Raw genomic sequence first — 24,685 nt, 5'->3', positions numbered from 1 at the left:
CCTGACTGCACAGGCACGCCAATCAAACAGACACGCCCCCAAAAATATGGCTTTTTGAGGCCTATTTTCTAATTAATTATGGGATTATTTTCAGATGGACTGCCAGAAAACTAATAAGAAGGAGTGATTTTAGCTAACAACACCAAACACTCGTGGAAAATTTTTTATTGACTTTGTATTTCAAACCTCGAGCGGTCTACTCGCTGGTATTGCAGCACAAGGCACTATCGCATTGGCCTAATTTTTTCGGCCCTGGAGCTGCGCTCACTTTTGTATACAGTCTATGGATGCAACCAACTGAATACCCATCACCTTCCCTTCCTTCCCCTTCCAAGTATTTGAGAGACTCTGACTTGAAACTAGCAACAAATGTGATTTGTCTTTTCCGGGCTACTGTAGAAAAATGCCAGTGCAGCACGATAGACTCTGTGGAAGAAGACCCAAATCCTATGCAGATATTAAGGACTCATTCTAACATAAGGAAATCACAACAATTCTTATTCTCAGGTGATTATACTCTAATGAAAATATTGTATCCCATTTCTGCCAATAGATCTCCCTAAATTTGACACCAGAACCTTTAAATCTTTGCAAAAAAGTTTATTTTCCAAAATGTGGAACCATTACTTTGCTCTCAAATAACAATATTGGTAATCGCCTGACAACGTCAGTATCAGTCAGGCTCTGGTCTTACAATATGGTAGAAGCTCTGTCAGAGAGGGAGATGAATTACTCAGGATTTAAACAGGATCAGGATTAAACTTCACACGACAGGGATGGAACAGCAATTCCCTATATTTACTGAGCTGGTGTGTTACAAGAGGACGTAAAAGAAGAAAACAAAAATTGATTCCTGTGCTCAAAAAGTGGCAATGATCCATTAAAAAGTATGATAACTGTATTGCATCAATCATTTGTTCAAATGAGATGAACTCTTTCAAGTATTATTCTGCCGTCCTTGATGATGTGTTATCCTGTGTCAACGTGGAATGGAAATCCTTGCTGGCCACCATTACCTGATTTTAACACAACTTGCTGTCTAAATGTGTTATGATAATTGAATCTGCAGACAGGCTGGTCGCGTGTCTTTACGGAGCAGAGAATTGCTGTGTGGAAAGTCACACTTGCTGTGAGATGACAGGCAGCACCGGGTCTGAGAGATGTTTCTGGATCTCAGCCAGTCCTGCGTTGAGGTCCAGGTTCCCTGGTAGCGATGGGTAGCGGAGGTTTCCACACAGCCTGGAGTTCGCCATGAGGGAGGATTTGACTGCTGGCTGGGGCAGCTGAGGAGTTAACCCTGTATGGGTGTCAGTTTCGGGAGTTACAGTCATGAACATGGTGTCATCAGACGCCCCAGTCACATGGATACCGCTGGACAGTGACTCCTGGGACTTCTTGGGGAATTTAAGGTCAGTCTGGGACGAGCTCTGAAGCGAAGAAATCACAAAGGCTGAGATGTGACAGCATGCTGCATTTGTTTTATTTAACAAAGACATCAATGTCCCAAGAGGGTTGGCCAAAATGAATTTTCCAGTTTTTCTTGGGAGAATTCCTTACCTGTGTGGGGGCCCGGCTGTCTATCTGATTGGGGGAAATGGGATACATGGTGCGCAGCAGTGGATTCCCAGTCCCATACAGACCGGGAGAATCAGTAGGGAGGGTAGTAGATGATACAGTGCTGTAAGCTGGAGGAACAGGAGCGATCTGCCTCTGGAGAAGCTGCAGAATAACATTAATGTCTGCCGCCATGCGAGTCTCCAGTCTGGGGAAGGAAGAGACTGAGATTAGGAGATTGTGAGAATAGCAGAGGAATGTTGATGTGGCTCTTAAAGGAAGCAGCTGAGATTAAATAGTGAGCAACAGTAAATGCACCTGTTGAGTTGTGAATGCAAAACTTCAAGTCGAGATTCAAGGTCACTGGGCCTCTCTTCTGTGAAGGCTGGTGGGTGGTATGAGTTGCGTACAGAGGCTGATCGCCAGGTGCGACTGGAAAACTGTTGTGGCTGTCGCTCTGGCCAGTAGCTATACATTCCCGTCACATTCAAAGGTGAGGCTGAGGCCAATATAAAGACATGAAATTGTTGGAAAATCTTTACCCACATCATTTGAATAAAATAAGTAGAGATTTACTAAAGGCACCTTGTGAGGTTTTGGCCACTAGTGGCAATGTAGAGCAATGCTTTGAAGGAAGAAATGCAGAAGGTGTTTCTATAGCTATAGGGTACACAAAAAGCAACCAAAATCATGTCGTTTTACAAGGATCTTAAACGTTCACGCATCAGTCAACAATACAACATCAACAGCAGCGGCCCATCATATCATGTTTAGAACATCTGAATTTAAGGTAAACACACCCTGTATGCATGTTGAGGACAATTTTCAATCAAGACTCATTTCTATCTACCTTGGTGGCCCTGGTCCAAAACTGCATCCCTCCCCATTGAGGTGCCACTTGGGGGCAGCAGCTGCACGACAGAGGGAGAGTAGTCCTGTCTGGCATCCTCCGGAGGGTAAAGCTCTACTTTGTGGGCAAGAGGCCTTGCCAGGTCCTCACTTGACTGGGAACATGGGGATCCACAGCTACAGCGATCATCCCAGTGGGCCTGGGGAGGTGAGTGAGGGAAGGACTGAAGGCGGTACGAGTCTTCATGGTCAATTCCATCTGCTCAAAGGAAAGCAGTCATTCGTGATTATACCCAGGACATCAGGAGACATCTAGAGATCACTGTTGTCTGATTTCCAACCCTGTATGAACTTGGGCAGAACATTCAAACTCTCCCTACTGACAATAAGAGCCTATCAAAAACTCGATTTGTTCATAATCAATTAACTGATGGGTTCCGTTACTGACAAAGTTTAAACCCTACGCCCATGCCAGCTAAAAAAAAGACACGCTTGAACATTGGAGGCAATAAAACACAGAACTTATCTGGCCGGTCAGTGTCACAGGTTTAGTGACTATTTTCTGCTACATATCTCACCTGGCCTAATTCTGCAGTTCATGGAGTGGATTCTGTGTCTTGGTTTGTGGCGATATCCACAGTCATCACCAGAATCATCAGTTGTTACTATTGGTGGCACTTGATCAGCCTGATGACCACAGGAAACAAATCATATTCATCACATAGCCAAAATGACTGAATACCACGCTATCTGTAGCATTAAGTGCCCTTTCACATCTCAACATTTGTCTTCTTTAAAGCCAAGTGCAAACGTACATCTCTCAGGTCACAAGTTATCTCCAGGTTCCTGCAAAAGTTGTCTGCAAAACTCGGGTAAATATCCAGGATCTCAAGCAGGTCGTCCCTCGGGATGTGGTGCAGGTCACAGTAGGTGATGGTGTACACATCTGAATTGGACTTTCCTGGATCATCATACAGGTGGATGAGTTCGCCAAAAATGTCATTATTTCCTGAAAGAGGATGAAGAGTTTTATTCAAGACGCTTTCTGAAGAATGGTTCTGGGACTTCTTTGAGAAACCAGTCAAATTGTCCACAGTCAGATAGCTTTACCTAATATGGCTACAACCACGTCATCCCTGATGACCTGGATGGAACCACATGAGATGAAGAAGAGAGAGTCGAGGATGTCTCCATAGTGGATCAGAGTGTCTCCTGGAGGAACGTGGACTGTCTTGAACCTCATGGCTAAGGCACGCAGACACTCTTGACTGCCTCCACGGAAAGCCTTGCAGTTCTGTAGCAGAGATCGGTTCAAGTGCAAACAAATGTCTGCCTGCAAAGACTCTGGAAATCCTTTCATCACCTGAATTAGGGGGATACAAAGCCATCAACATATCAGGGATTAGATGTAAATCGGGAATACTGAACAACCATGTTACATGGGTAAGAATTGTCATGGTTTTTACTTACAGCATTCATGCCGCCACCATTGGTATAGGACCAAGCATGCTGAAAGTACTCCTCGAGCCTTTGGCGCAAACTACCTGGAATCTGGTGGAAGCGAATGAACTCTTTGACCCGCAGCATCTGGGTGTGATAGCGGGTTGTACCAGAGTAAAGCCGCTGGATGATCGCAGCTACATTCCCAAATATGCTGGCATACATAAGAGCTGAGACAGAAGCAAAAATGACAAAAGGCACAGGTTGTGGCAGTGATAAATTTGTTTAAATGCAAATTATGAAACAGGCTGATCTCTTGTTCTATCTATTAAGAGACTGTACAAAAAGTACTAGGGAGGCTGTAAAGCCCGTTTTGCCATCCCAGTAATTTCTACACAGTCCCCAACAATGTTATTGAACTCACATCCAATGACCATGACGCAGATGGAGAAGATCTTCTCAGAGTTGGTGTTTGGAGAGACGTTACCGAACCCCACGCTCGTCAAACTGCTCAAGGTGAAGTACAGAGCGGTAACGTATTTGTCCTTGACTGACGGACCAGAAGTGGAGTCACTGTCGTTGTATACCTTTCCTAGCTGTTCGGCTAGGTTGTCCAGCCAGCCGGTCTCTGTGTACGGCCTCTCCACAAAGCCAATGGCGTACCAAATGCAGGCAAGCCAATGGGCAATGAGCACAAAGGTGCACATGAGCAAGAAGAGGACAACGGCCCCATATTCGGAATATCGGTCGAGCTTTCTTGCCACGCGGACCAGTCGCAGCAGCCGAGCTGTTTTTAGTAGGCTTGTTAAGGTTGCCATCTTTGGTGTTCATCAACAACAGGGAAGATCATTGTTAGGCAGGATTGGATTGGCTTTAGAAAACGTAACTTTAGAATCAATACAACTTCGTATTTCTGAAAATAAGTGAATTAATAAAATTTGCAAAAGAGCAGATTTCTTACCTTGTCAGAACCAGATATGAATATGAGAAGGTCAAAAGGGATCGCTGCAAACAGATCAATAGGGAACCAGCCTTTGATATAGTGCTTGACTATCCGGCTCGGCTGGGTAATCACCTCGTCGTTTTGATCCACATATGTTGTTCGAAGGTTGATGAGTATATCCACAATAAACAGCACGTCCACCATGAGGTCCGCCACATTCAGAGGGTTACATGTGTAGCCACAACTCCTCTGACGTAAATCCCTATGTTCATCCAAGAGGAAGGTAGCTGAGTAAGGAGTAAACACAGCTGTGTAGAGGACCAGGATGAGAATAATCCAGTCCCAAAATGCCTTGAAGGGACTGTAGTGAAGCAAGATCCACCACGTGGTCTCTGGCACCTCAAGTTTATATTCAAGCAGTACATCAGACTCGAGAGAAAGTACCTAAGCATAAAGAATGCATCAGTATGCAATTATTCTCACATGAACATTTACTCTTTATGTTCTATCTCGTGGAAATCGGAACATTTAATGGTCACTCTTTAGTGCCATTTTAATGCATTTTAAGAATTTTTTTTCTCCCACAAGTCATATAAAAAACATGAAACGGCAACTCTTCTTACTTCGATTAACCTTTTGGTTTAAAATGAAAACAAGTACATTCTCTGAAAAAAGCCTCAGTGTTTTCATAACTTTCTCTTTGAACTCAAACTAACTAACATGCCTTTCTAGAAGATGTATTGTTTTGACCAGGTTCTGAGTGGAGGCAGCATTCTCACCAACCTTTCAGATAGATGTCTGAGATACAGAAAGATATATCTATTAGATCAGATAGCTATATCTACTAGATCAGAAAGATATATCTATTAGATCAGATAGATTAATAGATTATCAGATGGACAGACAGAGAAGAGTCAAGTGACCCTTTTTTCATAACCACTTCACACCCTCCCACAGAGGCAGTGATGCAGAATGCCGAGCCTCAGGGCTCAATGTAACTGTGTTGTTCACACCCATGAGGAAAACATCCAGCCACCAAACCACCTACTGATTTTTCCACTAGCAGTTTAATTAACGGCTGTTGTCCATCATGGAAATTTCCTGGGAGTCTCTACATTTTTTTGGGAGATAAAAACATGGTAACTGTAAGCTCTTTGATGATGGACTGAACCTGGCCAGCAGTGAATTGGGTGGCGAATGACAAAATGTATTCATTCAGTGCTCTTAAATTGGACTCTCTGGCTCTCGCACAGCCAGAGACTGAGTGCATGTGAGGCTCTCGGCCCCCCCCCCCATACCTGTGTGACCTCTTTGACGTTCTGAGTGCAGTCCTTCACCTTGGAGGGGCTGAGCAGCTCCATCCTGGGAGTTGGAGGCGAACAGCATTCAGGGCTCCTCATTGCTGGTCCCCCACTCTTCATAAGGTCGGAGTCAGACATGAAGCTCCGCTGGCTTACAGATGATTAGACGCACATATTTTTGTTTAGGCCAAAGAGATCCTATGCTAGCTTTTTTTTTGGTACATTTTAGTTCATTTTCTGGAAAGACATTTGACTTTCCTCAACTGTTACTGCAATTATAGTATTCAAAACACTGTTTGCTACATTATTGTACTCACTTTTGTTTATAATTAATTTGCCTCAGTATGTTTTACTGAATGACAAAATAGGAACTTCTTAGTGATGTTCAATATACTATACTCCCCTTTAATAGATTCCTCGCAGCTTTGATATCCCAGAATGCCCCTCCCAAAATACTCTGCCCCCAAATACTGGATAGTGTCAATACTTCTTTCACAAAGTGTTCGTGCACAGAAAAGGCAGCCATTACATTGTAGAAAAAAAATGCCTCGCTAGTGGATCACAACTTAACTAAAAGTGAATAAACACAACATACCTGATTTGCACCACAATGTCAGAACCTTGTTGACCTTTAACTCTCAGCCATGAATCAAATATCCATCCTTCTGAACACCTTTGTAGACAAATGCATTCAAAAATATTCACTCTCCTCTTTCATGGTTCATATTCAGGCAAACACAAATGTTTTCGCTGTGATGTTGCGGATGTCAGTGTTGAACCCTCCACTTCTGGCACTGGGCTGAGGACTGGCCTTAAGCTCACGTGTTGCTGCACAACATTGGCCACTACTTGAAGCCAATCAACGCCATGCTATAGCTGAGAGGAACTGACAGGAGAATCGATGACGAGCATTGATAAGAGAGCGAATGGGCTCGGAGCCATATAGCTACTGGAATTCCCCGTTAACATCAAAGTATCATTTCACTGTTCTTGTAGGTTGTTTGGTAGATTAGATCTAAGATCTTGTTCAGACTGCAACATAAAAAAAAAAATGCAGATGATGTGGTGTTGTAAAAAATAAATACAAAGTAAGCTGGCTGAAGGTATAGTACCCGCTCGATGTTGCATGCATACTGTTAATGTGGGATCTTATTGACCGTGATGTTGACACTAGGGGTAATACGAAGGGGTGATGACTTTGGCTCAAAATGTCCTTTCAACATCTGTATTATTTTTGTTTTATTTCTAATAAAAATATATATTATTTTAATATTTAACTTTTACAAGAGGAAAATCTCAAGCTGATTCTGTAAGTGAGAAAAACAGAAGTCCTCCTCCAATCAGAAATCTGCCCTGCGTATTTACACTGCTCCAAAAAAAATAAAGGTAACACTTAAACAACACATCCTAGATCTCAATGAATGAAATATTACAGTTGAAAATCTTTATTCATTACATAGTGGAATGTGTTGAGAACAAAATAACATAAGAATGATCAATGGAAATCAAAATCATTATCCCATGTTGGTCTGGATTCAGAATCACACTCAAAATAAAAGTGGACAGTTTGAGCACAAACATGCACATTAGTGGCCTGCTGGAGGTCATTTTGTCGGGCTCTGGCAGTGCTCCTCCTGTTCCTCCTTGCACAAAGGAGCAGATAGCGGTCCTGCTGCTGGGTTGTTGTCCTCCTACGGCCCCCTCCACGTCTCCTGGTGTACCGGCCTGTCTCCCGGTGTCTCCTCCGTGCTCTTGACACTGTGCTGACAGACACAGCAAACCTTCTTGCCACAGCGTGCATCGATGTGCCATCCTGGATGAGCTGCACTACCTGAGCAACTTCTGTGGGTTGTAGACACCGCCTCATGCTACCTCTAGTGGTGAGGGCACTGGCAAAATGCAAAAGTGACCAAACATCAGCCAGAAAGGACGAGGACAGAGAACTGGTCTGTGGTCACCACCTGCAGAACCGTTCCTTTATAGGGGTTGTCTTAATAATTGCCTCTCATTTCCACCTGTTGTCTGTTCCAGTTGCACAACAGCAGGTGAAATTGATTCACAATCAGTGTTGCTCCCTCACTGGACAGGTTGATTTCCCAGAAGTGTGATTGACTTGGAGTTACATTGTGTTGTTTAAGTGTTCCCTTTATTTTTTGAAGCAGTGTATAATGACTCATATGTGCAGCTGTTAACACTAAAAGGCTGTTTTCACCTTCTGCTGGAGGGATAGTTTCAGAATTTGTGGCAGCACACCTAGTTTGGAAGCCAAATCTTGGTCCAATCTGAATCTCGAACCTGAGAACTGACTTTTTAGTGAAACAAATCTGAAAACATATCGGCATATGTGTAGATTTTGGATTATGACAGATAAGAAATGGATGCAATTTCAATAACAGAAAATGTAAAAACATCAGACACAAATTATTTTATAAATCTGGAGTGGGTCTGGCATTTTATTTTAAATTCTTCCTTGTTAACACACAAACATTCCTTCCTCCCTCAACTCTAAAAAGTAAGATTTCACTTTGGTAGTATGTTTTCACTAAAAAGGGACTTCCCAGGACGTCTTTCATTCCATTTCATTTCTCTTTTTCCCCCATACAAACAGCATCGAAATGAGCGAAAGACTTTCATCCTGATAATGTCTGTTTTTAATGATGACATGCAGCAGTATCACCACACACTGATTTACAAGGTCTAAGTTGGAAAATCCTTCGTCTGCGAAATCATATATTCCACATGTACGATATGCAGTGTCCACCAAGTGTCCAGAAACTGTGCTCAGCTGTCAGCCTGGATGTTGTCCCACACTCGAACTACATCTGGACGGTCATTGAGGGCTTCTATTAGAGCCGAAGCAGCATCCAGCTGGTTCTGGTCCACAGACGAGTGGGTGCGGGGAACAAACTCCAACCCGGCAGACGTCACCTGGATTCCCAGCTCCTCCAACGAGGTCCGGACCTTACACAGCTCCGTCATATCACAAATAAACTGAAGAGAAAGAAACAGATCGGGCTATTAGTTTAACTGTGGTGACTTATTGTTATTTTCCTTGTTGTTAGAGCCGTTTTGTCATTAACAGTTTGATACAACGTGAGAAAAAAACAATTTAAATAACTTCTCAAAATCAAAGTTAATATATAATTCAAAATCCAATGTATTTATTATGCGGTTGTAGTTAAAGGTGATGTAACGCTGAACTGCATTATATTGATATATTTTTATCCCCCATTTACATACACCAGGGAGGCAGACTATTAGAAACACCTCACAATATATAAAGAAGTTTGAAAAATAATGACAGAATGAATAAAACAGTGCTTTGGAAACCACAGTTGGGATTGTAATGGCTATACATGACAATTATCGATCACGTGCATCTCTAGAAGATTTAAAATGCTTCTCATTTGGATTACATGATTCACCTCAGTTTGAAGAAACTCCATTTATACTCGCTGAATTTCTAACAAAGTTTTTCACAGTACGCCGTCTGACCTTCAGGAGGGGCTTCTCCTCCTCATCCTCAGTCTCCTGGACATCTTCAGCTCCGGCCTCGATGGCCAGCTCCAGAGCTCTCTCTGTAGTGACGTTGTGACCCGGCACCACCACCACCCCCCTCCTGTTGAAGTTATGACGTGCTCCGTCCGACAGCATCCCTCTGAGGGTGAGCGCAGAGTTACATTTCTCATCCGATTGGTCTTTTGTACGTTTATCTCTCCGTCAAAAGTCCCTCACAAAAGTCACAGTCACATATTTTTAGCTCATCAATAAAGACATCACATGTTAACAGTTCAGGTCCAGCAGATGACGTGTAATTTAAGACAGAATGAACTGCAGAACCAGCTGTAGATCTTGTGATTACACTGACTTAAGTCTAAATGCTTTATCCAAAATTTCCTATATTGCATCTCGCTATTGTCTTTTATTTGTGATGTTTGTATCCGTGTCAGCAGCTTCTTGTCCTGCGTCATTTCCTCTACAGTGAAACGATCCAGCATAATGTAATGAATTTATCTACTATTCACAGTATGTACAGAGACATCTGTTGATGCCTTAACCTTCCATCATCAGTTTACAATGATTCCCTGCACTACTGCGAAACCTAAATTTCACTTCATCCTTTCTGATCCTCTCCAACACAGCGCCATCTTGTTTTATCAGTTCTTTCACTGTTAAGTTTTTCCTCAGTCATGTTTGGCGTTACAGATATTTTCAGGTAAACCCCTCAGAAGTGTTATAAATAGTATTTGTGTACAACAGGTGGTTGTTTAACCACCAAGCACCAGGCGTTTTGGGAATTCCAGCAGCACAGTCAGAGTAAAAGAAGCCAGTCCTAACCCGTTCTTGATAAGCAGCCGTTTGAGTTCCTGGTGAGTGCGTGAGTTGTTGTCAGTCAGGACCTCGACAAGCAGCAGACATCCACCGGGCCCCCGAGCTTCAAACATGTGCTGGGACGCTGGTTTAGCCTTTTCCTGTAAAACCAAGAGAGAAGACATGAAGGATTTTTACTTCGTATTAAACTAGCTCATTAATGCAAAACATCTTGTCAACACAAATTCTAACTATATATTAAAATACTGGCACTAATGTCATGTGGTAATCTGTTAACATGCTCTCGGTACAGACAGGTATGTCTGGGCAGACAGATATGTCACTAAGAAACTGAATTTGAATTGCTCAACGTGACACATTATTTCAATTTAAACCATTTAACTTGAAAAATTACATTGAAAAACTGAATCTAAACGGCATAATTTGAAATTGAATTTATTAGTTTGAAACTGAATTTCTGTAAACTATGACTGTGTCAGAGACTAGTGAGGCTTTTTCATTCGATTTTCCACTCATGTATCCGTGACTGCGTGTTGTCACCCCACCGCGCTCTTGATTGCAGCATCTATGGATGCTTTAGGCATGTTCTTGATCCTGCACTGCTCCACTACGTGGGCTAAGTTCAGGTTCAGTTCTGGGTTCGATCCACCTTCTGTAGATAAAAAAACAAAACAAAACAAAACAAAAAAAACCGCACCTGAATTCAGCCAACAAGCCGACAACTCAATTATGAGATGAATTAAAAAAACAAAACACTCCCAACTCACCCTTCACTGCTATTCTTATCATCAAACCGAGCTTCATGAATATCCGTCCCCTCGCCTCATCTTTAGGTCCCTTGATGTGCTTCACCTTCGACCACTTGTTATGTCCGGCACATAAGGCGGAGCACAGCTGCAGCGTCCTGACGGGAGCGGGAGGAAGGCCCGACTCCGCCGCCGGTAACCTGCCCGTGGCAGCGGTCAGTGTCGAGGGGCGCACGGTCCGAAGAGCCCTCGGCAGTGCCAGCCACGCCATATGCCCTTCACAGACGCATGCACCACAGTCACCCTGCTGTGCATGCGGGGCAAAAGACGGCGTGGGGCAACCGAACCGGAAGTCTCCGTTTGCAGGTAAACGTCACAACATATACATTTACATGAGGATAAATATAACGGCTTGAAGTTTTTTTTTTTTTTTTAAACCTGCAGTTTTGACAAGTAAAGAGAGCACGCAGCTGCTCCTGTCCTTGTTTAGAAAACGGCACTTCCTGGTTGCGATGACGTCAGAAAGGAACCTATCAAAATAAAAGCTGTTTTCTAAAAATCCTACTTTTACAGTAAGAATTTACCTTATAAAAAGTATTTTAGCCTGCAGATTATGTATATTTGATTTAACCTGAACAAATACATTCAAAAGTCTTATTTTATTATTATGGTTGTATTTTGTTTTTAAATATTGAACCAAAAGTGACTTGGAAATGGTAGAAAGTATATAATTAATTAATAACTATTTTACAACTAAGACAGTTTAAAATAAAGATTTTGCTGTGCAATTAAGAAATTGAAAGATGTCAAGACCGTTGTGGCCTGCCATATATTTTTGACTTTGTAATCCTATCTAAAATTCCTATTCCAAAATTATTTTAACTCTATAACCCTGCTTTTCCATAGTATCCTCTGTTTATGTGGGAAAATAATCAAGTACAATTCATGTATTTAAAATAATTATAATATATAAAGAATCAATAAGGGTAGGTGTAAATGGTATACAACTAACAGCAATACCAGACTGAATACATGTTTGATAGTAGGGTCCATCTTATTGGCATAAACAGGGCATCTGGTCTGTATCAATGGCCTCTAAAATCACAGAGCGTGGGAACCAAAGAAGAAATGTTGTTCTCTGGCCATGGAAGAAATATGGAATCATACTGCTTCCCTTTATAATGATGCCGTATAATAATAGCCCTACGACCCAATAGTCCAATAACATTTATTTAAAAGCCAAGAACAGACTGGATATACTGAATTTCTAAATGATATGCAAACACATGCATGTGGGGGTGAGGAGGAGGTTGGGGCTCAATATTTGCATACTTTTCAAAAGAACAGTGGGAAGCAGAGTCCTCTGTCAGCGGGGTTAGGAAGACTGTGGTTAAAGCAGACAAGTGGAAAAACAGAGACAAACAGGATGTCAATCAGATGATCACTCCAGGGGAGCACAAAGAGTTAAGTGAATGGAAGCCACAGCCAATCAAGGCCAACCCATCTCAACCCAACAGTCTGAAGAGCTGTAAAAGGAGGAGGTTACCTCCTCAGTGCTCCTCTCTCTCTTCCACACAGAGACCTTAACACACAACAGACTGACCGTCCCTCAAACCTGATTAGTGATGTCAACTGCACTTCATGGAGAAGACTGGAAAAAGCAGACTTTTTTAAAACATTTTTGGATGTCAGGAGACACTAGAAGGCAGTTTTTGTTGGCTGATAATAAATAAGTACAGAAGAAGCACTGATGGGACACCAGAGAAGAACACACTTAACTTCGGGACTTGAGTTCCTTCAACACAACGTGAGGAAGATAAAATGATCTGAGAGTGTGTGGAAAGTTGTCCTCTTCTGTTTGCGTTGAAAGACAACATGTTGTTTGCATGGGGAATTAGTGCTTTGGCTCTTTTCCACAGTATAATAACAGTTACTGCACTGGTAAGTGTACTGTATTCATTTTGAGTGTTTAGATAATTGTGTTATTAATTACTTAATTTATTGGGTGTGTTAAAAAACTGTTGCTTTCCCCTTTTATATATCTTTTGGTTTGGTAAAAAAAAAATTGCTACACTCTAGAGGTAAAATAATGTATTTCTGTTTTGCTTAGTTACTCAAAATAAACAATTTAAGTCTGAGTATTTTATTCAGGATGTTATTTAATTGGAAAAATAATGATGAGCACAGCAGTAAGTACATTTTCAGTTTCTCAGTCCAGTGGATACTTCTCAAAGGAGGGGTTTTTTATGTTTTAAATGTAACACAGTAGCATCATATGTTACACTTTATTATAACACTGAGTCAGAAATAACACTTCCATACTGCTTCACTTTGGGCCAAATATAGAAAATTCCACATATCTGTGATCCTCTTTGATGGCTTGAATTTTGGACTTGGATTTATTTGTTGCTTGCGGAAATGTGCCAGCGATTCATCAGCAGACTGTCTGTAGAAAAGTGGTGTCATTGTGTTCCGTTTTAGCCAGTGAGGTGATATGGAACAATTGTTTTTGGGAGTTATGTTGAGGAATACAGACTTTTCAGTTTTGACATACAGTGGCGTGAAAAAGTAATTGTGCTAACTTTAGCAGCAACTAGTGCAACCAAATGCTTCTGATAACTAGAAACCGTGTGTGTCATTGCTGTGGTGAGTTTGGTTCTACTCTTCTTTAGTGCAGCCACAGTAAAGGGTTTGTGAGCAGGAAGTGCTCTTTTCAGGTTCAGCCACAGCATCTTCAGGCCTGACGGGGTCACTTCAAAACTTGTATTTGTTTTGAGCCATTCAGAGGTGGTGGGCTTACTCTTATGCTTGGATCATGGTCTTGCTGCAAACCGAGCTGCACTTGAGCTTCAATTCACAGACAGATTACCTGACACTCTCCTTTCGGTGTTCTGTCAGAGAGCATAATTCACATTTCCCTCAATTAATGGTGGATCACCCCGAAATAGCAAAGCATCTCCAACAACATTTCAGTATACAGTATAATATTGTGTTTGTGGTATTCTGTGTTTGATTTAAACCACATGTAACAGGACTCTTGCATTCCAAACGATTAATCAAATTCACACAGCCCTTCAAGATCTTCTGGGGATGGAAGTGGTTTTGATGCCATTTTGGCCCCGTGTCTTTAAGATAGTGTTGAAAGGTCATGAGCACTGACCTTTATTGAAGTGAGAAAAGCCTGCACTTCCTTGGATGTTTTCCTTTGATCTTTTGTGACTTCCTGTATGAGTCGTCACCACACTCTTAGAGAAACCGTGGAAGGTCGGCCATATCTGGAAATCCAAGTCTTCTCCATTTGAAGATAATGTCTCTTACTATGGTTCTGCGGACTCCTGGAACCTTAGAAACCAGCTTTGTAACCCTTTTCAAACTAATGTATTTGAACCTCCTCCTTCCTCGTTTTGTCTGGAATTTCTTTTGACACATTGTGCTACTTTTGAGACATTTAATACCCAACTTCTTGCTTCTGAAAATCTGACTGACCGAGACAAAAACCTGCAAAAAAATAAACTTCTAAAACTTTCAAGCCATTACACCGAAACAACATTCCTTGAACTCCTCAATCAAAAATCACCCGTGGTCTGCTTTACCTCAAACCTCCATCAGCTACGACCCTTTTAACCTTTCCCTCACTGAAGCATTACCCTCCAGCAGCTCGCACTCCACACGTACCTCTGACCACACATCTCTTCACCTCGTCAATCTTCGCCAGGTCGATCTCGAGTGTCGACTTCAGACAGACATATAATATCCGGATCAGTCAACCTGAAAATCACTTTCATCAAGAGGCCTGAGAGAAAGCATTCATCTTTGTGTCATAAATGGATTTGCTAAGATTTAATTGTTTTCTATAACACGATATCTGTCAACAGAAAACCCTTCTGCACAAAGAAAATTGACTGACTTATCTGTATTGATCTTCGTGAATTAAACTGTGTTGCATGTTGGTATTAATTTGAGAACTGCTGTGTTTTGTCAAAGCGCAGGTGGATGACTGTTTTACTTCTAAGCTAATTGCAATCAAACACCAATAGGTGTTTAAACAGGATTGTGGGCCAGAAACACACACATTTACACACTGTACACACTGTCAACACAGCCACAACGTGTCTACAGTCCACTATACAACAACAAAAACAGGTTTGAACATGTTAGTATTAACGTTGGCTCAGACTCCCTCCTAAAACAAATGACTGTAGGAAATGATAGCAGCTCAGCCTTCTGAGTGCTGCATTATTGGAAACACCATTCACCCACTGGCAGTTTATTTTTATGGCCAGTGCCAAGAATGTTACTTATCACATATCCAGTTACATGAATTGGGATTTAGTCTGTTTAACGAGAGTGAGAAGTTTTCTTTGCCTTGTGAGGAAGGCAGCTGTGAGAGGCAGCACTCAGATCCTTTACGTAAGTCTGAAGTCTGATCCCACAATGTGCAAATAAAACTCCTGTGTTTAAAATTCCACTTACATAAAAGTACAGCTGTATTCTCAGCTAAATGTACTTAACCTATCAAAGTAAAAGTGCTCATTCGGGAGAACAGTATTTGATTGGGAACTGCTGGTTTAAAAATGTTATGATTATTAAATCCATTTATGGTGCATAAAATGGATATATTTAAGCACAAGTGCCTCAAAATGTTACTTACAATACAATACTTTAAAATAAAATGAATACTTTCCACAACTGGTGAGAGGTCACATGTTGTTAGACAAAGCTGAGGTCAAGGAAGCTTTTTGTTATGCATGTTTTTGCTACGTTTTTTTTTTATGCCTGATCATCTCTCCCACCGCTCTCCTCTGTCTGCCAAACCATTCTCTCTAGTTGACCCGCTGCTATTTTTGCTGCTCCGTTGTGAAATATAACCAGGGACACAAAGTTGCTTGTGTAGGGTAGCTCCCACCAGTATTGCCAAAGTCCCCATGTGGCGAGCGGCAGCCCCGCCACTGGACAAAAAGGGGTTGGCGGGGGATCACCAAATACTGCACACTCACGCAACTATTTCACAACACCTGGAGGCAGCACATCAGCTCCTCCAGAGTGTTTGTGGTTGACAGATCACCTCGGTTGTAAAGAGACTTCAGAGAGACTTCTGATGGGAAACTTGTGACATCTGCGAAAGCCCTAAAACATAAACAGATGAAGGTTGATAGCTGCTTTGATGAGCTGAAGATTATTATGTGGACGTTGAATGCTAAACCTTGAAGGGATTAATCTGTTTATCGTTGTTTCATTGTCAGAACAGGCAATTTATTTATCGTGGAGCTTTTAGATTAAAATAAAAAGTCCAATGCATCCATACACACTGCTGCAGGCAGCCCTGCATACTTGTCTAAAGAATTTTCCATCTCTTGTCCTTTCACAGGTAGACTCTGATGATGTCATCACTCGAGATGAGCAGATCTATGTTCTCATTGGTGCTCACGCCAGGTGTGAAAGGAACATCCAAGCACAAATGACCCTCGTTAAAGGTTAGTGTGCTGATTTTGATCAGTTTATAATATATCAAATTAGACTCTGCAAAGAAAAATGTTAACTTAATCCTCAAAAGTGTAAAATAACCTGTAAAATACAGTATAAAATGGATATTTCTGGAACTTTTGTTGCTGTTTATGAATAGTTTCTGTGATTTCAGTGAATTCATAGTCATGTCACATGATCTAAAGTCAAACTTTAAACCTTCACTTCACACTGATAATACCTTGTGATTGAAATATTATTTATTCTTTAATATTCAAATAATGTGCCTTTTAGGGAAATAAGATTCTTCACTTTCTCACTGAGGTCAGTGAGTGCATGTCCAAATGTATAATCAGAAAAAGTATTTATTACATCAGTTATTTATTTAGGATCAGATATGACACGCATCCAATATCCTGCTGGCCAGTATCTCTGTGATTCTGCAGCCGAATTTAGGCACAATAGAGGGGCATTTTTAATCTGGGCAATGACGTAAAAGCCGACGTTAGATACATTTCCTCCGTGATTCAATAGGAGAAAGGTTTTATAAGATGGCGCTGCAGTCAGACATCAAAGGAGAAGCACAAGAATGGACAGAGCCAGAGCCAAGTGGTTCAGTTGTTGTCTTCCTTCAAAAAGGAATTTGAAGTCTTCCCTGAAAATTCATGTCCCAGCAGATCCACAGTAACTCTGGTCTCCACAGAGGGACAAAAAACTATAGCTTCATCAAACCATAAAAACATGCAATTAAATTCTATTTTCTTCAGCGTAACATTTGAAACAAAAATTTGAAATACTTTACTAATGATAAATCATGCTTCACAGGTGGATGTACCAGTTTTAGCTGCCATCTTTAAGATATATTAAAGAATCACTTTTTCATCAAAATAAGATTATGATCTTAAAGCATTCTTTCAGATTAAACAAGCAAAACACTTTTTAAAGTAGAAGTTCATTTGACTTTGTTTTGTAGCAACATTCAAATTTGCTGCTTAAACATTAGACTGTCAGGAACAATCCAACATTATATATTGTACATTATAATAATATGACAATCTGAAAGCAGTCAATATGCATCATGCTTCACTTTTTATACTTTAAGTATATTTTCCTGTCAGTAAACATTTGAATACAGGAGTTTTACTTGTCATGGGGTATTTTTATATTGTTGTACTGATTACTTTTCTTTTGTAAATGATTTAACTACTTCCATCACTGGAAGGCTTTCTGTATTTGGGGGAAATAAACAAGAGAATAATACCAAACAATTCTTTCAGGCTCTGTATCAGTACATATTCAGTAACAAAGGACATAAATACAGAAAAACGAACTGATTGTACCAACTGTCCTTCTGATGAAAAATGCCGATAGTCACTTCACACAGGGGCTCTTGGTTAAGGCCCCCTGCTTCCTTGGGCCCCTGAGCCTGTGCCATGCCTACACTGTGCTCATTAGAGCTGGAACTATCTCTTCACATAGCTGACAGCTGTTTCCCATTATTTTTGAAGAAGGTGAGTGTATCCCTGAATGGGATGGGATCATCTGCTGGCCGCGGAGCGGAGCGGGTCAGCTGGTCTCAGAGCTGTGTCCGGAGTACATCTACGACTTCAACCACAGAGGTAGGAGTGCTCCATCAGTCACAAATAATACAGCCGTTTTATCTGGATGTGTACACAATCGATCACCAAGGAAACAATAGAAAACTATATGTGGGCACCTTGTCAAATTCAAGAAGATGAAATCAAGTAGTATTTACACTGCATCGACTTTTTGGAATGATTAGCTGACCTCAGAGTTCAAGGGTTTTATCTATGTTGAAGACATTTCTGTTGTATCAAAGACTATTTTATGAATGCTGTACTGTCTGTGACTGTCCTGCACTGCTGTCGGTCCAGGGCGAGCCTACCGCCAGTGTGACGTGTCAGGAAACTGGGAGCTGGTGCCGAGTATCAACCGCACGTGGGCAAACTACACCGAGTGCACCAGATACCTGACCTCCAGCCACAGGAGCCACGAGGAGGTGTGTGATGTGGTGGTTAGTTGAACGTGTGTGTTTGTCGCAGAGAAAAGTTTCAGGCTGCACTTTGTTTGTTTGTTTCAAATTATTACAGAATATAAATGCACTTCTTACCGTTCCGCCTGACTTGTTGCGTCACTCATGCACACTAAGTGTGGTTTTGTTTTGTTTCAGAAGGTGTTTGAGCGACTTCATCTCATGTACACTGTTGGCTACTCCATTTCTTTAGTATCCCTGTTGGTGGCAGTCTCCATCCTCTGCTATTTCAAGTAAGAAAACACGAAACCTTGATCATGAACTCCGCCTTATAACATCAAGCAGCCATAGTCCGTTGAAAGTATTTATTCATAAGACTGAGATGACATTATTAATCATCCATTCATAACCCACCAAAGAGGCATGACACAATTAATGTAATAATTTGAAATGCATCATAACAAAAACTTCTCTCTCTCTCTTTCTGTCGCACAAACACATTTCAGGCGTCTCCACTGTACACGCAATTACATCCACATTCACCTGTTCACCTCCTTCATATGTCGAGCAGTCAGCATTTTTGTGAAGGACGCTGTGCTCTATTCCATATCTGATGACAGTAGAGCCGAGTCCGAGTTCACAGCAGAGAAACCACCTATGGTAAACTATATGTTTTATACTAATTACCATGTATTCATAGTTTTATTTGATATTAGTATGCAGTACATTCATGCTAATTTTCTTGGATGTCATGAAACAAAATGAAGAATACACGTAATACTGTACATCTTAGAGATGATACACAGTAAAATGTGTATTGAAGGAATGCAACATTTTTGGAAATACTGTTGTTTGCATTGTTGCTGAGAGATATTAGTAATGCTCTCCTGTCTGTTCGGTAAATATGAACTTATTGCCAGCAGCACTTTACCTTAGCTTAGCATAAACACTGGAAACAAAGGGAAACGGTTAGCATGTTATGGCTGAAAGCCACAAAATCCACTGAGTAGCATCTGTAAAACACACAAATCAAAACACTATGTCTTCTTTCTTAATTCATTCAAAACATATACAGACAGCAGAAGTCTCTGCTGGTTTCCAGGAAACTGTTCCCACACCTTTTAAATTGACACCCTGTCAATTTTTACATATTGGTTTTGTGAGCAAATGATATATAATGTAGTAATTGTTGTGCTTTATTGGTTCTGGTTGGCAGATTTTGTCTCCCAATTACTTTTTGGCAGTCGAGCTAGCTGTTTCCAGTCTTTATGCTAAGCTAACAATATTTGCTTTACAAGCAAGATATTTTATCTTAACCATCTGCAAGAACAAGTATTAACGTGCACCCCACGATGACAAAATATGTTGGTTTTTTTTAATTGAAAACATAAATGCCAGTTTTTCTGACCGTTTATTTTGTTACATTTGTCACACAGAGCTAATCCACTTTTCATCTGTTTTTGTTGACCGGTTGAAACTTTCCTTTAACTGCTGCCGTGTCCTCAGGCTGGATGTAAAGTTGCCGTCACTCTCTTCCTGTACTTCCTGGCAACCAATCACTTCTGGATCCTGGTGGAGGGCTTGTACCTCCACAGCCTCATCTTCATGGCCTTCCTGTCTGACAAGAACTACCTGTGGGCCCTCACCATCATCGGCTGGGGTAAGTGACACGAGAGCAGGCTGTAAGCTGTAACAGTGGACCGACAGACAATCAGTTTACCTACGTCTCTTTGCTCATCTCAGGTGTTCCAGCTGTGTTTGTGTCCATTTGGGTCAGTGCACGAGCTTCACTGGCAGACACTCAGTGAGTCATGTGATGCATTTATGTTGCTATTTACATGACACTTGTTTCACAAATTCTTACTCGAGCCGTTTCATGGCTTTTTTTTTTGTAGATGTTGGGACATCAGTGCCGGAAACCTTAAGTGGATCTATCAAGTTCCCATTCTGGCAGCCATTGTTGTAAGAAAAAGCTTGATATCATTAAATAATATTTGACGCTTGGGTTTAGGGTGAAATCGGCTTTACATTTCTGCCCCTGCAGGTGAATTTCCTCCTCTTCATTAACATAATTCGCGTCTTGGCCTCTAAACTGTGGGAAACCAACACTGGTAAACTGGACCCCCGACAGCAGTACGGGTGAGTGTTCAATTAACCTGATGAGCTGAAAAGACTGGTTCTCGATTTCAGTTTTTTTTTTCTCGCATAAAATCCTCCACAAAATCGTACATCTTACTTTAAGCTACCATTCGATGATCAGGAATAAAATGACTATGTAAATGTTTACTCTTTGTTTCGCTCTGCAGGAAGCTGCTCAAGTCCACATTAGTCCTCATGCCCTTGTTTGGAGTCCACTACATGGTGTTCATGGCTCTTCCCTACACTGAGGTCAGTGGGGTGCTGTGGCAGGTGCAGATGCATTACGAGATGTTCTTCAACTCTTCCCAGGTCAGAACATATTTTGGAGACTAACTCTCCAATCAACTATGTAATTTATGAACTGTTATATACATTATTATTTTCCCCTGCTCTGATACGGACTCTTTTTTCATCTTTCAAGGGTTTTTTTGTGGCATTCATCTACTGTTTCTGCAATGGGGAGGTAATACATTTAAAATCAAGTTTTGAAGAATGAACTTACATTTTAGAATGTTGTTGTTGAATCCCTGTTTTTCAACCTCTTGTTCTCAGGTGCAGGCAGAGGTAAAGAAGGCGTGGTTAAGACGCAGCCTGGTGCTGGACCTCAAACAGAAAGCCAGGATGACGAGCAGCGGTGGCGGAGGCAGCTGTTACTACGGCGGCATGATGTCACATACCACCACCCACAGTGTCAGCTTGTCTGCCGCGAATCCCAGAGCTCTGTCCCTCGCCGGAGGGGTGGTGTGCTCAGGTGGGGCTGTTTATGGGGGGTCGGGGGTCAGGCCGCCGCGCCACACTTCCCCAATGTCCCACCACCCACCAACCACCCTGCGTGGGTACTCTCCCGGTGACACTGAGACCTCAGGCCCCCAACAGGAACTGGCTGTGTGGAGAGCAGCAGGGGCTGAGTCAGGAGTTTTTGCCCGACATGCCAGAGCCAGCAAAGGAAATGATGACAGCAAAAAGCATGGAGCAGAAGATCCAGACAACTCCTTATCTCTGAAAGAGCTGGAGACCATCTTGTGATTGTTGCTGAGCGATCAAATAGCTGCTGAGCAGACCTCGAGGTGAGACTGTTTTGTCAACAACAACAGAGGTGTTTGGGTCACTGGATTTTTCTGTGGATGGGATCAAATTTTAGCCACATAAACAATAAGGGAATACAAGGCCTTCACTTATTATGGTATACCAAATCAGACTGTATGAGCTTTGTCATGCCTAACATGTGGACTATGATGGTTTATGTTTATTAATCTCAAATTACGGAACAAATTCTCATGGATTTCTTGTGCATCTGTTTAATGTCTGTCAGAGTACATCAATGATGTCATTAATTCTTCAATGCTTTCATTTGATTTTTTTTTTCAAGAAATGTGAACAGGTAAATGCTAAACTGACCTCAAGAATCTGTGAAGACGTGATGCTGCAGAGAATTTAGTGAAGTCAAAGGTTGGACTTTGATGTATAAATAGTCCAAATTTTCCGTCTTTCCTGTGCTGGATTTTCCAGGTCACAGTGGCTGACCCTTTGTTCGAACTGCACTTCCTACAACCCACCCCACCTCTCCTGCCCTCCACCTTTCTAGATGTAGACCTCTACATATTTATGATGAAGAAAACATAGCTCCAGTATCTACTTTAACAAGCCAACCATCACAGTTTGATTACTGTAAAAGACTAAGTAGAGTCTTGATAGCATATCGAGACAAATCTGCACCTTTTGCTGTTGTCCATGTGGTCCACACAGTCCTATTTATCAGTCTTGACAGGACCCTGAGGGCCGACACACAAACACTTTGCCCCTTACAGGCCAAACCCAACTCCTTCCTCCGTGTAACCTCTGCCCTGAACGCCCTCACAACACTGTCCAGAATTTCACACACTCTCCTCAGACCCTCGGCTCGGAGCAAGAGGCACCCGAGCTGTTTGTAGACCTCGGCCATGAGCGACACACCAGTATTCACAAGATAAACAGACAGAAATCTGTACCTGTAAATATTTAAGGACTATTTAGTTGCCCAGAGATAGAGATGTCTGTTCTGTGTTTATATTATGTACAGTGTAAAAGTAATTATGATAATTTAATAAATGTTTTGGGACTTTTGGAACTGAATGAAATAATATTGAATTACTTATTAATAATAAGGTCTGCCCTCTATTGCAAAAATATAAACACTGCGAGTTAAATGGTTGTTGTAGCTTGAAAACTAAAGTTAGACTGAATTGAAATGAACCAATGTATCAATGAATTGTATTTGTGTTCATAGTTTAGTAGATTTAGACTATTAAGACCCTATAAAAGCAGAAAGGAATATGGAGAGCATTAAAAAAAAAACACATGGCCCTTTTTTAGACTCTTTTCACACAGTTAGAAAAACAAAACAAAAACATTGTCAAGATTCTCCTTAACATTATAACACTCAATTCACAGCACCAAAACTACTGTAGGTGCACTTTTCACTCAAGCTTTGTTCATTATTATTTTTGTGGCAATCAGTTTTAAATAAGTATTCAAGTGATAATAGTCCAAAATTATGTGAAAATGCATAGTTTTTAGACAAATAACTGCCTTGTATTATTTACAGTAAAAAGCTTTTGTGTAGAATATAACATTCTTTCTGTTGATTTGCGTCTTTTCATCGCGCAGAACTGCTTTTTATAATCATCCAACCATAAAGAAAAGAACAATACTGTAGCCCTTACATCATCATATAATGAGCAACAGGACACGAAATGGACTTTTATCTTATGTCACCCAAATTACATAACAAGAATCTTATATTGAGCTTTTTGTCAAGGCCAAACCATGAGGTAATATTGTCGCCACATATGTTCCCTATTCTTATTTCACAGACTTTACATGAACACCTCACAATGCGTAGTGTCCAAACACATGGAGCAGCAGACAGAGATATGCAGGATTGATTGCTCCTCCACCAGGACAAAAAAACAAAAAACAAAAAAACAACCCAGCAACATCTGGCGGCAACCAGGTCAGTTGATTACAAAGGAAAAGGTTGGGGATCAAAGTGTCTCCCAGACTGTTGTGATGACAATTTACAGTTGGTTCAGCCGAACACATGAGCATTTCCTCTAAAAGTAGGAGGTGGAAAAAGAGGGGGGTGAGGGTGGGGCGGGGAGGGGGGGTGGGTGGAGAGGATGCTGATCGGAAATTACGGGAGGAGATGATCCAGCTTGATGACTGTGGTGATGATATCAACCTTATTGTACATAAGCCTCTTTTCAGAAGCTGTTAATGAACAAGAAATTAAACATAATGAAAAAAAAAGAAAAATAATGCAACATATAAAAGGTCCCTGTATACTCTGTTGTTTATGATTAATTAGAAATAAGGCTGTATACATTATAAAAAGAAACAATTATTATATTCTACAATAAAATCAACGTATGTTAAATTACCAAACACTGTTATGTTTTCTGTTATTTTGTTACCACTTTTTATTGAAGCGATGTGAAGTTTAATGTTCAAACACATGACTCCACATTGGACTGAGGGCAGAATTACATTTTGAAATGTTTTTAAATGAAGAAATTAAATAGGCATTATTGCAACTTTAATTCAAATATTCTGGATTTGTTATGTACAAATATACATTTCACCAGAAATCAATTAGACATAACCCTTTTTTTTTTTTTTTTTTTTTTTAAATTAAAGTCGTGTGGTCTTCAAAAGTTTATGGCTGCAGAGCACATGTTCAAATGAAAATGTTTGGTACATCCCACGGGGCGCTATAGATATAGCACGATTAGGCTGTATGTTGATTGGGTTTTTATTGAGTAGATTTCATTGAAACAACATTTGAGCCCTCAAAGACACAACACAGCCAGAATCCCTGTCATAAAGCGGAAAACTGCTGTGAACGTGTGCATGTCACCGAAGCCTCGAACGTGCTTCGTCATGTTCA

General features: G+C 41.1%; 3 protein-coding genes across 5 annotated transcripts; 1 reads left to right on the top strand and 2 right to left on the bottom strand.

Moving 5' to 3' along the window:
• Positions 1-1,118: 1,118 nt before the first annotated feature.
• kcnh6b (potassium voltage-gated channel, subfamily H (eag-related), member 6b) lies at positions 1,119-6,225 on the bottom strand. The gene is made up of 11 exons (XM_069156282.1): positions 6,085-6,225; positions 4,805-5,230; positions 4,268-4,661; positions 3,874-4,073; positions 3,514-3,766; positions 3,219-3,412; positions 2,982-3,090; positions 2,405-2,662; positions 1,873-2,053; positions 1,558-1,762; positions 1,119-1,427 (listed from the first exon to the last, which is right to left on the bottom strand). The coding sequence occupies exons 1-11, from the start codon at positions 6,223-6,225 to the stop codon at positions 1,119-1,121; spliced, it is 2,670 nt and encodes an 889-aa protein (XP_069012383.1).
• A 2,297-nt stretch (positions 6,226-8,522) lies between these two features.
• taco1 (translational activator of mitochondrially encoded cytochrome c oxidase I) lies at positions 8,523-11,670 on the bottom strand. Its single transcript, XM_069155609.1, has 5 exons — positions 11,187-11,670; positions 10,965-11,071; positions 10,426-10,559; positions 9,583-9,745; positions 8,523-9,078 (listed from the first exon to the last, which is right to left on the bottom strand). The coding sequence occupies exons 1-5, from the start codon at positions 11,434-11,436 to the stop codon at positions 8,869-8,871; spliced, it is 864 nt and encodes a 287-aa protein (XP_069011710.1). The 5' UTR covers positions 11,437-11,670; the 3' UTR covers positions 8,523-8,868.
• Positions 11,671-12,790: 1,120 nt separating this feature from the next.
• Positions 12,791-23,869, top strand: pth3r (parathyroid hormone 3 receptor). Of its 3 annotated transcripts, none has more exons than XM_069155608.1 (13): positions 12,791-12,972; positions 16,534-16,639; positions 18,137-18,247; positions 18,524-18,648; positions 18,820-18,914; positions 19,128-19,281; positions 20,128-20,281; positions 20,365-20,425; positions 20,517-20,583; positions 20,666-20,760; positions 20,928-21,069; positions 21,182-21,223; positions 21,313-23,869. In XM_069155608.1, exons 1-13 carry the CDS (start codon positions 12,916-12,918, stop codon positions 21,784-21,786), a joined length of 1,683 nt encoding a protein of 560 aa, XP_069011709.1. In that variant the 5' UTR covers positions 12,791-12,915; the 3' UTR covers positions 21,787-23,869. The 3 variants fall into 3 exon arrangements, with proteins under 3 accessions (XP_069011709.1, XP_069011707.1, XP_069011706.1); XM_069155606.1 differs by having other exon boundaries at positions 12,791-13,106; positions 18,823-18,914; XM_069155605.1 differs by having other exon boundaries at positions 12,791-13,106.
• Positions 23,870-24,685: the final 816 nt, after the last annotated feature.

The sequence above is a fragment of the Embiotoca jacksoni genome, unplaced genomic scaffold (genome assembly GCF_022577435.1).
Source record: "Embiotoca jacksoni isolate LCO1_2020_lvr unplaced genomic scaffold, fEmbJac1.0.p SCAF_20, whole genome shotgun sequence".
Taxonomy (NCBI): domain Eukaryota; kingdom Metazoa; phylum Chordata; class Actinopteri; family Embiotocidae; genus Embiotoca; species Embiotoca jacksoni.
This window is presented reverse-complemented; position numbering and strand designations above follow the sequence as displayed.